The following is an 18,277-nucleotide window of genomic DNA, read 5'->3' as shown; positions in this document are numbered from 1 at the left end:
AATATATTTGTGATATATTATTTAATGCATAATGAGAGAAGAAATGATGAAAATAGAAAAAGAGAAAGGGAGAGATATGTAATGTATATTGTTTATATACCCTGTTAGTATTCATTTAGGATACATTCTGGAAAGGTGTATTCTAAAATGTTGGCAGTCATTAAGCAGAGATGCAATTATGGGTGAATTTTTCTAGTACTTAAAAAAAATCTAAATTAAGTGTAAGCATTTACGTCAATGTCCTAAAATTATTTAAAACCATCATGTTATAAAAGATATAAAATTGTTTTTATTGAATTAACATTACTTCAGCTGATGGTGGACATTTAACTTGTTTCAGATATATGATATAATAAGTAATGTGATATATATTGTACTTGATCTAATAAACATTCTATAATTACTCCTCTTTTAACTGAATTATAATAATATATATAAAACTGTATTAAATTGATCCTAGAATAAATTCTTAGAAATTGTTTTACTGACTCAAAACATTTATATTTTAAGTCCCTCATATTGTCAAATTTGCTTCTTAGAAAGTAGGAACGGGGAGTTACCATTGTGGCTCAGTGGTTAATGAATCTGAGTAGGAACCATGAGGTTGCAGGTTTGATCCCTGGCCTGACTCAGTGGGTTAAGGTTCTGGCATTGCCATGAGCTGTGGTGTTGTAGGTCGCAGATGCAACTCGGATCTGGCGTTGCTGGCATAGGCTGGCTGGCATCCACAGCTCCAATTAGACCCCTAGCCTGGGAACCTCCATGTGCCACAGGCACAGCCCTAGAAAAGACAAAAAAGAAAAAAAAGAGAAAGTAGGAACAATTAACATTCCCACTAGCAATATAAGACAGTCGTCAGTCACCACAGTAGGGTATTCTCCATGCTTTGATATTTACCTTTAATTCTCTTCATGATTTTTTTTGACATACAGAAGATTTTTTTTTTAATGTAGACAATGAAATTTGTTGCTGCTTTCATATTTTCATTTTTTTCTTTTTTCAAAATTAGATTAAAATATTGACCTAAGTTTTGTTTGACAATAAAGCTGATTAGTTTGTTAATCAATATTTAACTTATTTTCAGCAGTTATTCAAATGGAAGTTTTTATTTCTTTTCAAAAAATATTCAACTACTAGAAGTATACTTCTTTGATTTGCAGAAATGTTACACTGGCATATTAAAAATTGGGAGATTTCATATTAAACTTCAGATTTTGAAAAATTGGGTTCGGGCTGTTCTGGTCTCACAGTTCCTAAGGGAACAACTGACTACAGTTGGGTAGCTCCTACACCTTTTCAATTGGGCATGCATTTCCCAATTTGCCACCACTCTTTATTGTGTTCTGTTAGGTCTGTTTCATTCCTTTATTGCCTGTTTCAGCACCTTAGGCATTTAGTGTGAATTTTTATTTTAAATAATAAATGAGGTAGATGTTTACAAAGAAGACATATCAGAATTAATCTAAGTTCTGGTTTCCTTATGAAACTATGCTTTGTCTCGTGTCTGGAGCTGAATGGATTCCAATGTCTGTTGAGTTCAAGTGGGCGTGTAGCTTGGCTATCCAGAGTTATGGGTATATAAGTGGAGTTTTGGGGTTATGTTGTGAATTTAGTCAAAACCAATTGGTTAGTGGATTATTTGGGATTCACAGTTACACTAGTCAATAAAAATATCTTAACATTTCACAGGTCTTAAATTTAGTAATTTAAAAGTAAACTGCTTAGTTTAATGCCTGAGACATAGTATATGATAAATTAATATTTTAACAGAATTATGAAAAGAGTAGCTGAGTGGTTGCCACCCCACAGTTAGATTTCACTGCTGATATTAACTGGAAATTAACAGAGGGTAGAAACTCAACTCAAAATTCAAACTTCTAAAAAAAAAAAAAAAAAGAGCTCAGAGTAAGTGAGAAGGAAAATAGTGCCAGGTAGCAGAGGAGCTGGTGATGCTTCTCATGAGTTTAACTCTGCAGATTGATCAGAGAAACAGACACTGATCAGATTTAATTGATTAAAATGTTATTGAGTGATGTTCCACATTAAGCAAATATGGTGTAATGCTTAGACCCCTTACATTGGTCTAATTTTGCAAGGTAGCTGGTCAATGTAAAAACAACTCCCTGTTCATCTTAAGAGATATATCCATAGTACATTTGGCCCATTTTTTGGAGAGAATCAAAATTTGCTTGGCAAATGGACAATGGAGTAAAGTTTAGGAAAACACATTATACTAAACAACCAAAACTCATATTTGCAAGAATTCTTCACAGAGGTTCATTCTGTAGAAGAAGTTCAATAAGCAGAAAATAATAAAATCTTACATGTTAGCTTACAAGTGAAAAGCAGGCTGAGGCCCACTTCTGATTTCTTTCAATTCTTTTTCTTATGATTGTTCCACTTTGTGTAATATGCTATCCAGGTACTTGATTTCCTAACTTCTACTGTGTGCCCCACTTCCGGTCCATCTATGACTATCCCTGTGCCAGTTGCCAACCTCTCACATCCCAGTATATACTCTGAGCTCCAGTTATCCATAAGTCCAACGTTATCCTTGAGCATACCCTTCACCAAGGAGAGGAATCTTTCTCACTGTCTTTCCTGGGAAGACTCTTGATGCATTCAACCCTCCCCTGCCCCACCCTCCTTATCTACTTTTCCTTTTATTTAAAGAAGCAAAAAATGAACCTAGAAATTAACTTCCTTTGTTAGATCTCTTCCCTACAAAATTATTCAAATAGACTTTTGTTCACTATTTTGTTCACTACTCTTTTTAAAGATTTATATAAAGAAGTAAGATCTGTCTTCCTTACCAGCTTCAGGAATGTAGGAGATTCCTTCAGGGAATGGAGAAGAGCCAGCTAAGAATGTGCCTCTCTCTGTTGTTCATGTTTGCATACCTCTGGCACTGTAGTTGTGGTGAACTTCTTCTCACTGGAAGTTCACATCAAGGAGAGTTATTTAGATTTGTTTGGGAGTGCTTGACAAAGTAAGTAAAATAAAGGGAATTATGATGATTTCCAATTTCCTTTTCACCCCATATTATGGGCTGAATGAAAGCCTTGGTCACTGTCAGGAAGTTATCTTTAATTCATGGATTTCGGTTTAGTAAGGACCGAAGGATCTTAGAAATTGGAAAGCAACAATAGTCTAGTAGCTACCCTGGGCTGTCTCTAAGTTGGTGCTTATTGCTCCCTGGGGAAGGAATCCTCAGCCAGCAGTCCAAACCCACTGACAAGAGCAATGATTTAAGCCCTGTCCTCCACACTTCCTCCACAGGACTGCCTTTTAGGGCAAAGGTACCATCTGAGACTAAAAAGGAGATCTGTTTTACAGCATTAAAAAGGATTGTGCAGAACTAATTAGAAGCAAAAGACTGGCCATCTCCTTTATTAGGGATGTAACCTGTTCAGAGAATTCATAAGATTATTCTTCTGCATTTTTAAAAGTAAAAATTAAAAAAGCTAAAAGAAATATTATAATAATGAACATATAAGTACAGTAGAATATGAAGCATATAAAACAGTAGAATTTTTGCTATGGTTAAAAATATTAAAGGTAACGAGCCTAGCAATTCCCTTTATTGTAAGCTGGCTAAAAGCTGTGGATCAATAGCTTTTGCACTTAAGTTTTCAAAACCAAGGCTCCTCCAAGGAGAAAACATCTTGGCATTTTCAGTCATTGCTCAAGGTTCCCAGGCAGAGTCTTAGGCAGAACTGAGTCACCAGCTCAAGCCATTGCCCAGAGTGACACATTATTATTATACAGGAAAGGAAAATGTTAAAATAATACAAGTTGTTTTCAGCTGATGCTGAGTCAGATCATTGGCAATGACAGAAGCATTTCCACCCTTCACCCAACACTATTGTGATGTCTCCCACTCACAAACAGGAAGACTAGAAAATAGCTTACACAACAATATCCCTGCTAATTTTATTTTTAAAAGTAGAAAAAGCAATTTTAAAACTTTTTGCAAGAGTGCCTATTGTCCTTCCATTTCAGTATGCTTTTTATTTTTTTTTTCATTTTTAAAGTTTTGTTGAAGTATGGTTGATTTACAATGTTTGGATAATTTCTGCTGCACAACAAACAGATTTAGTTATGTCTATGCACATATCCAAATCTTTTTCAGATTCGTTTCCCATATAGGTATCACTGAACATTGGGTAGAATTTAAAAAAAAAAAAATGATACAAACAAACTTTTTAAAAACCAGAAACAGACTCACATATCTTGAAATCAAACTTATGGTTACCAAAGGCGACAGACAGGTGGAGGGGAGGGATGGACTAGGGGTTTTGGATTGGCCTCTGGATATACTTTAAATCTACTCAACCCCAATTTGACAGTCTAAGGAATCCTCTAAACTCATCATTTAAAAAAACAAAACAAAACAAACAAAAAAAAAAACCCTGACTTTTAGATTGAGTTATAATGTCTACTTTAACATTCACATTAATTTTTTCATCATATTATTTTATAGAAAACTTTCAGTCATCTATTCATTACAATAGAATGGCAAAAATAATTCAGCTAAATGTAAAATTAATTTTTTCAGTTTTATTTTTTGATGATTGGATAACTGAAGGCCCACATTGCAGTGGACTTTACTATATGAGCTCTAACTTTTCCATTCAAAATACCCATTTCATTATATTTCAGATCATAAATTGCATTATAAACCAAGTTGTGTTGCTATATATGCATAAGAAAAATACAGTGATTAGAATCAAACTAGAAATCTCTGAATTTGCTAGGGATTTAGTGAGACAATGGTGAAAGTCTGTCTTGCTTATATATGCTTTAAAATTTTTTTCTTGAAAATGAAAGATTCCCTGTGAAGTAAAGCCCCTAAGATCATCCAATAAAACAAGAAAAGCATGCTGTCATTGTTTTCAAGACCTTATTAAAAATCTCTTGGTTTACTTTTTCTGTTTTGCTCACTCGCAAAGGCATAAGGTCAAGATGTTATCATTTTCCTCATGGTGAGAACCATGCTATTTCTTTCATTCTCCAACTTTAATATAAGTTTTAGGGTTTTGTGTAAGTTTGTATAAGAAAAGTTTGGGTTAAAAACTTTTAATCAGGAGTTCCCTAGAGGCTCATCAGGCTAAGGATCTGGTGTTGTCACTGCTATGGATCAGGTCATTGCTCTGGCACAGGTTCAGTTACTGGCCCGGGAAATCTTGAATGCTGTGGGCACATACCCCAAACCATTTATTCAAGTATTTCACATTTTGTTAATGCAATAATTTTAGACAAACTGTAACAGTAATATGAGACATGCATGATATATTATTTTGGTAAAATATTTAAAATTACTATGTATGTTAGGGAATATGCTAGGAGTATTTTATCCCCAGACATGACAGAATCAAAGTCAATATTATACACATAAAATTAAATGTTACTCTCCCATGGCTGAAGAAACAAACCATATTTAAACTGCATTTTCCAAAATACCATATATTTAAATATATTCCTTTTGAACTTTCTACTTTTTTAATGAAAACATGATTGTGAATTTTTTTTACTGAAAGTTTTCTTGTTAATTTTTAGCCTTTTGGAACCAGGAAAATCAGAGAGGATCTTGTATATTCATCTGTTTGTGGAGACAAACATTTTTCTCTAACTTTTATTTAGTTTTGGTGTAATTATTATGCTTGATGTATCAATCTGGAAGTCTTGTATCTTTTGTTTTGTATCTTTTGAATAAATCAATCTATAGATAAAAAGGGAAATGCCAATGTAAACTATAGAAAAGAGGAGATAGTCTGAAATCGCCCTTTGCACTGTTATAATATCATTTTTCCCCAGGTAACCATATGGGCATGAAAGTTGTTTCTATAATTTTGCTTTAGTTAGAAGACATTGCAGGTTTCTTTCAAAGGCAACCTCAAATTCCCACTGAATCTTCACAAGCCTCTCTTTCTTGCTAAAACAAACATTAATTTTTCTGTTGTCCTATCCTCTGCATTCATGAATACTTACTTCCTTTCTACACTGATTGTAATGTCTAGTCCATATAGCTATTTTTCAAACAAATGCTGGTGTATAGAAAATGACCGTAACACATGCACGGGACCCAGAAGAGGGCCATATGCTGTGCCACAAGAGGCTACAAGGGTGGTCACATTAAAGTCAGGAACAATTCAAGTGTGTCTATGTATTGAGCATTTATTTGGCAGGAGTTGGAACAATTCAATGGGGAAAATAACTATGAAAATCCAAAAAGAGGGGTGAAAACTAGTGTTATTTTCAGATGATACAGTTTTTTATATAGAAAACCCAAAAGAGTCAACTAAAAAACTAACAGTAAAAGAGGATTCCCGCTGTGGCTCAGTGGTTAACAAACCTGACTAGTGTCCATGAGGACACGGGTTTGATCCCTGGCCTTGCTCAGTGGTTAAGGATCTGGTGTTGACGTGACCTGTGGTGTAGGTCGCAAACGCAGCTTGGATCTCACGTTGCTGTGGCTGTGGTGGAGGCCAGCAGCTGTAGCTCCAATTAGACCCCTAGCCTGAGAATCTCCATATGCCACTGGTGTGGCCCTAAAAAGACAAAACAAAACTAAACAAAACAGTAAAAGACATTGATAAAGTGACTGGGTATAAGCACACACACAAATAGCCTTCTTATAAACAGCCAGTTACACAGTATAACAGAAAAACCCTCCATTATTGATAGGTACATAAAAAAGGTAAAATACCTATGCAGAAAACTAACAAGAGGAGCATAAAAGAAAACTTAGATATATAGGTAAGAATAATATTATAAATATGCATATTCTCTTATTTCAGCTAGACAATTTCATCCCAAAGTTCATAAAATAAATGTATCTCATTAAGGAATATTTTTAAAATGAAATAGATGAAGGTATTTTACCATAGCACTTATTAAAAATGTTATTAAATAACTAAGAGTATAGTGCTGGCACGTGAAAAATAACCCAATGGAACAGTCTATAAAAGCAATCAGTAGGAACAAGTATATGTGACTAGGTGACTGAGGTGGCATGCCATATCAGTAAAGAAGAAATGAATTTATTCAATAAATGGTTTTTTATATAACTGGCAGTTTCCTGTAAAATAAGTAAGATCTATACTACGCCTTTACATAAAAATATGTTTTAGTTGAATAAGAATTGTACATACACACATAAAAACATAACATCAATAAAAATACTATGAGAAAATATAAGAGAATCTGTTTATAAACTCAAAAGTGTAAGTCTATCTTAGCAAAAAGTAAAACCAAGAAATCATAAAGCAAAGATGGTTAAATTTCATCACTCCAAATATTAAACATTTTAGCACAGCAAAGTCAAAGAAAACAGCCGTAAGCTAGCTGACATAAACATGACACACAATGGGCTAATTTATTTATTATATGCAGAGCTCCTTCCAATCAAGCAAAAGGTCAGAAACCCAGTAGAGAAAAGAGTATATTACATGAAATGTAGGTTACATAAAGAAAATATACATTGTTTTTAAATATGCAAAAAGTTGCTAAAACCACTCATGATAAAAATATTCAAAGCTAAGCAATACCATTTTTCAACTGTAAGATTGACAAGACTAAAACTTGGAAAACACAATGCATCATCCAAGATGTAAGGAAGACAAGCTCTCTGATGCATTATAGGTGTAAGGATGAATTCATGCATCTTTTATGAATGACACCCTGGCAATACCAATTTTAAATGCATGTACCCTCAACCAACAATACTTGACTCAAGCTGTTCTAATGAGTTTATCTTACATATGTGTGTCAAATGTGTCTGTAACACATTGCAATGCCTGCAACATTTCTTGCAATCCTCAAAGATTGAAACAAATGTGTATCAGAAAGGATTGATGTTACTTAAATGCTATGCCAGCCCTTGACGCAATTTCATAAATATATAATTCCCTATGAAAAAGAAAAATGCATAAAATTTATATAATCTAGCAATTTTTGTGAAAAGCATATATGTATACACATATATACTCGAAGTACACACATATATGTGTGCGTGTTTGTGTATGTGTATGTATATGTACACACAGCTCTTGAGGGACACATAGCAATAGCTACTAACTACCAGCTATTGGTCCTGGGAAAGCAGCCCTGAATAAGGAGGGGATACCATCAAGTAGGAAACTTTTATTTCCCTGTACACCCACTGGTACCTTTGAAATTTTATTATGTACATGCAATAATTATTAAAAAAATATTTTAGGGAGCTAAAAACAAGTCACTAAATGGTTTGAGCAGGAAACTGGAGGGAAGGAATTAGAGGCGCTAGAAATTTCTCTTAGCAGGTCTGACTGAAAGCAAAAGCTCATTCTTGTATAATGACCCTGAATATGTTCTGGAACTAGTATCCATCAGGGAATGAAGCAGGACAATCCTGGGAACTCAGAATGTGATTTAAAATGTGTAGTTTTAAAAAGGAATTTTCCCTAGCGAACACTAAGGAAAGATTAAAGAAGTTTAAAATACAATATTCAGCTATGTCTAAGGCATGCCGTTATCTTCTTCATGGTAAGAACTGTACGTAATTATTTGGAAAGACAAGGCTAACACCGAGGAAACAACTAGAGAAAAATAAAAGTGTTAATTCTAAGAAATCTTGGTTCTGCGGTGCTGGAAAAATTTGGAAGGTCTTACATGGAGACAGGGATTCAGCTGGTAGAATTTGTAAGAGGTCCTTTCAGATGGGGATGACAGCACGAGCAGAGGGCTGAAGGAAAGAATTAGGTTGGTGTTTATGGAGAGCTGTGAAAAAAAGTGTTCTGAGTTATGCAAATATTTTAGAGGATTTTTTAATGTGCTTGGAACTCTACATTCAAAGTACACTCTAAAATGGTAAATCAAGGTCAGAGAGAATGAAGACTGTACTTTAAAAATGACAATCACAATTATAGCCACTTAAACTGAAAATTTAAATAAATGAAATAGCTAGGCTAAATGGATGCCACAATGTAACACTTAATGAAAATTGTTCCTGGAATCGAACCAGGGCTCCAATCATGGCTCCCGGCTCCATCATTCATCGCTGCCTTAATCTTTGGACAAAATACTTCAATGTATTGAACCTTGGTTTCCTCAACTTTTAAATGGAAATAATAATAATATTTACCTCCTAAAGAGTATTGGGATGACTTAGTGAAGCAGTATATTTAAAAATATGTCAGTGCTTAGCATCGGGTTGATGCTTCACAGTTGTTGCCAGTAGAGTAAAATGGTTTCTGGATTCACACTAACACTAACTAGAGACCAGAGGCAATTTACCTAACCAACCTTGCCTTAATCCTTCCCTCTGAATAGTAATAGTGACTTACTGTATTACCTTTCTCTTGCTGCTTAACGAGTTACCAAAATTTAGCCATTTAAAACATCAATTTTTTATCTTACAATTCTATAAGTTAGAAGTCCAGGTGGGCTTGACTGGATTTTCTGCTTTGGATCTCTCAAAGCTGAGATTTTAATCCAGGAGCATTTTGAGTATTAAAAGTTTTTGAAATGCAAAGCAAAGTTTTTAAACACAAAATGAATTTTAAAAATTCTAAGTACTACTAAGTGTAATTTGTTCAAATAATTTTAGGATTCTTCCTATATCTAGTTTATTTATAAATAGCAATCAGTAATTATAGGGTTATGGAATGATACCTTTATGTTATTTACTGCTTGAGAAATTAAAAGTTGAAGTAAAAATTTTCCAGATAGGAGTTCCATCGTGGCGCAGCGGAAACAAATCCGACTAAGAACCATGAGGTTGTGGGTTAGATCCCTGACCCCTCTCAGTGGGTTAAGGATACGGTATTGCCGTGAGCTGTGGGGTAGGTCGCAGATGTGGCTGGGTTCTGGTGTTGCTGTGGCTGTGATATAGGCCAGCGGCTACAGCTCCGATTAGACCCCTAGCCTGGGAACCTCCATATGCCGCAGATATAACCCTCAAAAAGCCAAAAAAAAAAAAAATTTCCAGATAATTTAATGGGGTTGGGAGTGGGGAATGGCGATAATCAGTCACTGAGGAAAATTCTTTTGGGATTCTCCATGTGATTATTGTCTTCTTCCTCCCCTTCTTCCCCTTCCTCTTCGTCCCTCCTCCTTCTGCATCATGATTGTCATGACATCACCCCCATCACTATCTGTGTGCCCACTACTGGCCTAGGCCCTTTTGTAACCTCAATAATCTACCACTATGAGTTTGGTACTATTACTAATACCATTTTACAGATGAAAACTGAGACTGGGTGCTTAACTGACTTGCCTGTGTTAAAAGAGTTCCAGTGGTAGAAACAGTATTCCAATTCAGATATGTTCTGCTCCAGCATCCAAACACTGAGCCAATAAGAATGATTCTTGAAAACAATATACTTTCCACAGTCCCTTTTTTTAATATTTTGCTTGTACTTTCTTCTCCTTTGTTTTTAGACACTTCCCAAGTGGTTTTCCTTGTAGCACTAACTACAATATGTTAATAGGTGTTAGGAGAAAAAAATTACCTTAGTAAAAAAAAAAAAAAAAGAAAAAGAGAAGAAGAAGAAAAGTTTGCAAAATGCTGGATTAAGGCTTTTGGAAAAGTTTCTTAATCATAGGAATTTTAAGAGTTTTTAATATGCTAACATTCACTATGAATCTTCAAGAACCTGCCTGTTTCCCAAAATTATTTGACTACAGACTTTAAAAAAAAAATTTAACATCTTGAAGAAAGTAAGCCTGCAGAAAATATCTGGGGAAGTGCTGTCCTCAAGTGAAGTATATATTCATTATGGGTACATTAGGCATATATTTGGACAAGCTATAAAACTTTAGGTTGGATCACATGTGGTTAATAAATGTCCCTTAGCACTTTAGGTGAAGTAAAATTTCATAACAGAATTTCACCTTTTACTTTTTCTTCTCCTTTTTAAAAACGTCTATTGTAGTTGTTATCATTTCTTACATTCTACTTCTGAAGAAGCTATATGAGTTCAGTAAGAGTGAAATGACTCCTATAAATGTCAATTAGGTAAAATGCCTGGAATTTTCAAAATGAAAAGCTTATTGATAAATGATCATTATCAATAGATGGGAAAAAAGGAGTAATTATGTACAGAAAAGTATGAATCTAAGACTGTATACTAAATTTAGATTAGAAATGGGACTTATGAAAGTAGAGGTATTAAACTGGTTACATATTTTGCCAGGTAATGGAAAATGGCATTTGCAGTCACATTTCCAGGTATTTGTTCATAGAATATGCATTTTAGTGTAGTTTTATGCTCTCCTGGAGTGTTTGGTTTTTTTTTTTTTAAGAACCTAAACTAAAAGAATGATAAAAATTTAGCAACATGCACTATTGCAAGAAATTGACTTCTTAACATGTGTATTGAGGTCATATATTTTTAGAAAAGTGGAAATAAACAAAACTCTTGGCACACTTTTTTTCCTTTAATATCTCATCACAGAGTCACTGGTTTCTGATTTTATATGTTTGAGATTTAGTACTACGTTTTAAAAATAATACTTTAAAACTAAAATTAAACATTTCATTTCTAAAAGTTAAACAGATACTTTATGATGGACATGCCACAGCATGACTAAAGGCATAGTTTCAAAATTAAGTTAACAGTGATGTACCAGAGAGTTGGAGTTTGTTGAAAACTGCTTTGCTACAGCTCTGGACTACGGTATCTTATTCAACCATCTGTACTATTAAGCAAGAAAATAGCAAAGTTATTTTTTTTTAAAGTTCTTTTTAAAAAGCTTCTTTTACCATCCTACCAAACATGAGATCTAAGCAAACCTTGTTTTGAAATAGTTGTTGTGGTTGCTGTTGTTTCTTTCTTTGCCAGGGGTACAATACCTTAACTTCTAGGTAGCAGTATGCAGTGTTACTTTTCCATCAGTCTTGCATCCGTGATTCAAATTCTAAAGGAAGGTAGAATTTGAAGTTTAAATGATTCAAGGAGGCAAAAGGAGATGGAGTTGCATGACCAATTGTCCTCTGCTGGTACATTCTTTTCTTAGTACATTCTCCCTTTAAATGAGAATGCCTTCAGGAATGTTTCCTTCAATTTTTCTGTGTCTGTGTTTCCGTCTCTCCCTACCTCCCTCTCTAGAAGCAAAAAAAAAAAAAAAAAAAAAAAAAAAAGGCTGCTTTTCATTTTGGTATCTGCAACTGCCAGAACTGAATCCATGTACACTAAGCAAATAGTCTAACCTGAAAAACAGAGGAGAAAGCACTGCCGTAAGCCATGAATTTTGTTTTTTGGTTCACTCATTTTCACTGCAAAAGCCAGTCCATTTACATTGTTTTTGGTGGGTAGCAGGGGAATCTGATCTACTGTAGTGATGCTTCAAGAATTTGTCCTTGCCTTATTTTCTTGCCCATTCCCCACACTCACCTTACTATGCCTCATCTGAAGTAGATGTCCTGCTTAAGGAGATGTGCATCTCCCACTGGATTGCCCCATACCTTTACTTTTTTGCCTGGTGAACAGATGAGCCCACAACAGTCTCTCCCCAACCCTTCAGTTAAGTAAAGTGCAGACGGAACAGCAGCAGAGCAGCCTGTTTTAGTTTATTAGAGTCTGGCTGCTGACTAGGTTGCAGTTCATGAGAATCCGGGACAATTCACTTTGCAGTGTTCTGGATCTCAAGCAGAAACAGTGCCCCAAGAGCCACTTTTCAAAATCTCTTATCTTCTTTTCCTGCCTATACTGAGAACAAGACTTCGGGGGATTCCTTAACTTGGTTAATTGTAAAGTCAGTGCTGGAAACCAAGAGAATCTCAAACACCAGTGGTGCTTCCCTTAACCCCAGAGTCTCTGGCTTGTCTGGAAAAGGTACAGGCACTGTAGGAACTTAAGAGCCATCGGCAGGTGCCAGGGTGTGGCTGCAGTTGTCTCCCTTTTCTCTTCCAGCAGAAGGAGCCATGAGAGAGAGACAGAAGAAGAGAGAGGGAGAGGGAGGGGGGGGAAAGGGGAGACTGGTGGTTGGAATAGGAGGGAGGGGGGCGCATGGGGCGGGCAGACGCCTGCGAGGCTCAGGCTCACACGCACGCCGCCTCTGTTTGTACACAGTGAGCTCCTGGCTGCCGACTAGCTCCCTTGCTCCCCACCTGCTCACGCTTCATTGTTCTCCAAGTCAGAAGCCCCGGAGCCGCGGAGGCGCGAGCTGAGCTGAGCTTAGCTCTCAGTCTGCGGGTCCCCCAGCTTGGGTGACCCGGAGTCACCGCGAGCCCGAGCCCCGCCCTGCCCGCCTGCTAGGCTGGGACCCATCCGCAACCGAGGCTGAGCTGGTTGGAGGCTCCCCAGAGCTCGCCCACCTCCCAGTGCCAGAGCAGAGGCAAAAGGGGAAGAAATTCCTCTCTTTAGTCACCACTCTATCTCACACTCTCCAAGAATTTGTTTAAGGAAACGCTGCAGGAAGAAGACATCTTCTTGAATCCTCTATCGGGCGGGGTCTGCCGCTACCCTGCGGTGCCATCTCAGCGACACTATCATCCGCTAAGACCCCTTTCCAGTGGGGTCACGTCCGAGAGACCGGATCATGAAGCACTCGGTGGCCGCTTGGCTCTTGGTCGGGCTCAGCTTCAGTGTCCCTCAGTTCTGCAAAGGTGAGGCTGTGGGGACCCTGTCCCAGGTTGTGGGACAAGAGGAGAGTCCCCTGGGAAACACTGCACCCGGGGATGGAGGCGGTCCCCTGGGTGCGCCGAGTGCCAGGGGCGGCAAGAAGGAGGCGGCCAGCACTGAGGAGGCGGCGCGCCCTGGGTGCCCGGAAAAGTGCTCACAAAGTCAGAGCGGAGTGTGGGGCCGAGCGGGAAAAAGGTTTCCGGGTGCGGAGATGAGATTGGAGATCAGACTGAGGAAAGATAGGGACTCGGGGGGGAAGGAGGGAAACCAGACCTTTCAGGTCTCACTCGGCCACCGGGTTGCCACAGGAACCCTCTGGGGCAGTGTGGGGAATGCCAGTTACCAGCATCAAGCAGGGCTTTCACTGGGGAGCAAGGAAAGCCAGCGTGCCAGGGCGTGGAGGAGTTGACAGGGAAAGAAGAGGCTGGAGAGCCGCAGGGCTGTCCTCCCCAGAGGTTCTGTGCTGTGTTTCTGGGCCCATGTTAAGCAGTTTGCAAATCCGAACCGAGTGCTGGGAGTTTGGGCTGCGGGTGAGGTGGTGATGGGTTTGACAAGTCAGTTCAGCTTTTCCCTGCCTCCCAATCCTGGACGCGCAGCATCCTAACAGAAAAACCCCTGCAACCCTCCTCTCCTTTAACCCTAAGGCCCTTGAGCTTTGCTTAGCACTCCCTCTGGGTAGAAGCGGAACTCTTGGTAATAGAAAATTGTACCTTGCAAGACACCCCTGGCGCCCCCGCCCGAGAGCAGAAAAGTTGTAAAGAAGAGCTGGTCTGGTGGTGGTTTCCTCGACTTGCACGAAATAAACTCGTCTGTGTAAAAAAAAAAAAAAAAAAAAAACTCTTGCTGAGTTGCATAGATGACTATCGCGTCCTTTTGGAAGCAGGGCTTGTCTATACAAGCCTTGGTCCTGGCCAAGGCTCTGCTGGCACTGGACTTCAAGTTGGCAGTGGGAAAGGGCAGCAGGAGCATCAGGGACTCTGGGCAGTTTGCTCGATGGGGACTTGAGCTCCTTCAGCGAGAGTCCACCGGTAGTGAACCCCTCAGCAGGCTGCAAGTGAAGAGCTGAATGCACCACAGTGTTTAAAATACTGCATCTCTAAAGAAGTGTTGCTGGATTTAAAAATGCATTGACTCAAATCTATTTGCGATTAGATACTGCATAAATATTCTACATCATTCATCTATGCAGCCATCCATCTATTTGTTCCATAGGAAAATTGTGAAGTCTTGGGCTACCGTTAGCCCAGGAAGCCGTGTGTTCCTGTCCAGATGCCCTTGGCGCCCTGCCAGTAGCTATCCAGGCTGGGCCTCTCCTCGGCTTCCCTCCCCAAGAACGTGGCTATTTTCCCCAGGGTGTAGGCTTGTGTGTAAATGTGTGCCTCGCCTGCCTTTACAAAGTGCCCTTCCAGTTATCAGGAAGAGGCACTCACTCTACTAAAGGTTAAGGAATGGTTATGACTCCGTAGTTTCACTGCCGAATCTCCCAGCTATACGGAAAAGACAGTGCTTCCGCTACCGATATTTCTCCTTTATCTCATTTCGCCTCTGAATTCCTTCTGCACTTTGATCCCTTAGCAGGAAAGGAATGGGAAAGCTGCAGGCACTCTCCTCCCCGCCTCCCTTCCTTCCCCAAACGCGAAAACACACACTCACCCACTCACAGGCACCTACTCTGTGCCTCCCTCATCTCCATCCTCATCTGGGCACCCAAGGTGGAGGGCGGTGCTGATGGAGGAGGAGAAAGCGCGCGTCTGGCAAGAGTGGCCGCTGGCCTCCCTAGGTCTGGTTGCAGAAGCCCTGGGCTCCTGTGAGTCCCGGCTCCCTGCAGCCTAGAGCTCTGCCTTCTAAAGATAACCATGCCTAGGGCAGAGTTTACTCCACCTTGGGATCCAACCTTGGTGGTGTCTCTTTCTGCCTTCTAGACAAAGCTCAGGCGCTGTGTACTTCCCATTCTTCAGAAGATTTCTCCTTTTTTTTTTTTTTTTTCAAGCCAGCCTATGTGGAGAGGGATAGAGAGCTTTAGGAAAAAACAGTTTTCCATGCGCTCTCATTTGTTAAAACTTGCACCCTTTTAATTCATTCTCCCTCAGCCCTACAGAAAGGCAGACTGCTGCTTGCCTGCAGCTCCAAACAATTAAACTTTGAGCAAACTTATTGAAGCTGGTGTTAACAATGCGAATTTCCCTTACACAGCTTCCAGCCACCCGACCTCCCCAGACATCATTTATCTCACGTATACCTTTTAGAAATTGGTGTTTCCCTATATGGGTTGCAATTTATGTGCATTAATGACTAGGATTTGATAAGGACATGTGATTCCTTTTATTAGTCATCTTTAAAATTAAACCAATGGATCAGTCAGATTGAATATTTTATTAACTCTTAAATTATTCATCGTTATGGGTTGCTCTAAAAAATCCAGTAACATGCATACAGTTGCAGCAAGCACGTGACATCTTATGCAATCTGTCCCTGTACTTGCAGTTTGTGCCTGAAGTCTTTAAGCAAATGGCACTGCCTAAAAATGTCTAGACATGTCCTAAATACTATGAATCATTGACGTTTGTATTTCCTGTTTTAATCAATGGCGATTTTTAGTTAATTCTGCGTGAGATTCAAATAGTACTGGAACAATCTCACTCAAGGTAAAAACACTCATTCTTCTATAATTAGTATAGCAATATTTATACTGAAATAACAAGTTTTTGTACTTAAAAAAATTACACATTTATACACAGATAATAGTCCCTTCATTATCTGATTTAAATTATTATTAATTTTATACTTTTTAAAAGTGCTGACTTCAGATTCCAGGTGAATCATTTTAAAATTATTCTAAAATCCTGAATTAAAAATAAGTGAGAATAAAGTGTCTTGCTGTGACAGTTTGACACTAGTGAAAAACCTTGGCCATGTCATACACTGTCATGACACAAAACATGTTTTTTTTTCCCCTCTGGTCCTGAAAAAGTTTTTTCTGATTATTCTTGAAATATCTTCTTAGACTTGAAATGTATTTTGTTTTAAATTCATATGATGTGGGGAAAATATGTGTAATAATACAAATTGATGGTTATAAAAATCAAGATGGTCTGTTCTCCCTTCTGTAGCCTTGAATTTACAAAGTTGTTCAAAACCAGGCAAATGTATTTTACTTCCAAACTCTTTCTAAATTAAAACTCTTTTATTTTTCTCAAATATTTTAGGATCAGTATTTATATAAAACCTGTATTCAGGATGTAGGATATTTTTAATCAATATTTTAATAAAGTTTGCCGTTATTGCTAGATATATGTAATCCTTCCTTCTCACTAAATTATTGAAATGTAAAGGAAAGTGCTAAAATATACATGAGTAAAAGAAAAAAGCTTGGTTAGTTAAAACCATTACAATGTATATATCTGACAGTTTTTAGACTCTAAATTAGTGGTCCCAACTCTTAATTTCATTGATAGTAATTACTGTAAGACATTTAATTAGATAGTTTATTTTGAAAACTTTGCATCTTTTGAAGGGTTTTGAAGTAGTGGGATGAACTGTATATGTTATCATTTGTGTACAGTTTTAAAAACTGCCTGATTTGAGAGTTTCCTAAAGCCTAAGAACGTTAAGTCTGATATTTGCTGTTTAGCGAACACATACTTGCAAGCACAATAGCTTTGAGTATGATTTATGATGTGGTAGGTTCATTATATTCCTTGCCAAATAAAGAAACCCATGAAAAACAGTGCAGGTTTCAGCACTCATTTCAAATTAGAGTAAATCAGAACAAGTAGGTACTGAGAAACAAATGGCAGCTTTTGAAAAAGTGGAAGTAATGATATGGATTCTCTCATACTAAACAGTTACTCTTGAGTTTATTTACCAAGTAGTTTCCAAACTGATGTTATTATGATTAAAAAAAATAGTAGAAAACCAAAGCCAAGTCTCTCCTATTATTGAATTCTTATCTGTACTTTAAGGAAGATGCCTAGCATATTTTTGTTTTTTTTTAAAATCTTAGCCCATTTAATGATGACAATATCTTTTGGTTAATCAAAGCAAACATGTATTTATTTATTAAGACTCAAGTGGCTGACTATGTGAATCGGATTATTGCAAATTTCCTCATAATTGCGTGAGTGATAATGCTAGAATAGAAGGACTATAAATACTTAAACTGAATGAATTACCACTTAATTGTTCCTGAAAATACCTGGGAAAAAGTGTTGCTTTGGGGGGAGTAGTTGAAGGGAAAATTAGACCTGAATCAACTGTGCCCTTGCCAGCAGGTGTCAGGATAATCAATGGAGATCTTTAAAAGGAAAGATGAGGGAGGGGGAAATAAACTAGTAAATGGTAATCAGCAAATCCTCATAAAGTGACTTTCTATTCTATGTAAAACTGAGGTCATTAATTGAGTTTTCAGTGCTTCCCTGGAAAAGAGAGGAAGTGAGAGTAAGTTGTAAGCACCTAATTCTTATACCATAGGATCTTCCGTTGGAAGCAGAGTTGCTCTAAGAACCACACACAAAACAAGTGCTTGTCTAAGCTGAACCACTGTTTTTCATGGATTTCATGAGTACCTTCCAAGGAAGTGCCTGTAGAGCTCTGAGTTACCTACAGTCAAGCAATGATTGTTGAAATATTGGGCAACTGTTACACTTATTCTCCATATCAACTGTAGGTTT

The 18,277-nt window shown here is 37.7% G+C and overlaps 1 protein-coding gene across 2 annotated transcripts in view; it reads left to right on the top strand.

Annotated features, from left to right (window-relative positions):
- The first annotated feature begins 13,029 nt into the window (after nt 1-13,029).
- Nucleotides 13,030-18,277, top strand: part of EDIL3 (EGF like repeats and discoidin domains 3) — a 438,462-nt gene continuing 433,214 nt past the window's right edge. For both annotated transcript variants that reach the window (XM_047778233.1, XM_047778232.1), the window contains exon 1: nt 13,030-13,591. In XM_047778233.1, coding sequence (XP_047634189.1) covers nt 13,525-13,591 — 67 coding nt within the window. In that variant the 5' untranslated portion in view covers nt 13,030-13,524. The remainder of the gene's footprint in view (nt 13,592-18,277) is intronic.

This window comes from Phacochoerus africanus, chromosome 4, assembly GCF_016906955.1.
Source record: "Phacochoerus africanus isolate WHEZ1 chromosome 4, ROS_Pafr_v1, whole genome shotgun sequence".
Lineage (NCBI taxonomy): Eukaryota > Metazoa > Chordata > Mammalia > Artiodactyla > Suidae > Phacochoerus > Phacochoerus africanus.
Note: the sequence above shows the minus strand (reverse complement) of the source record. Positions and strands in the feature narration are given on the sequence as shown.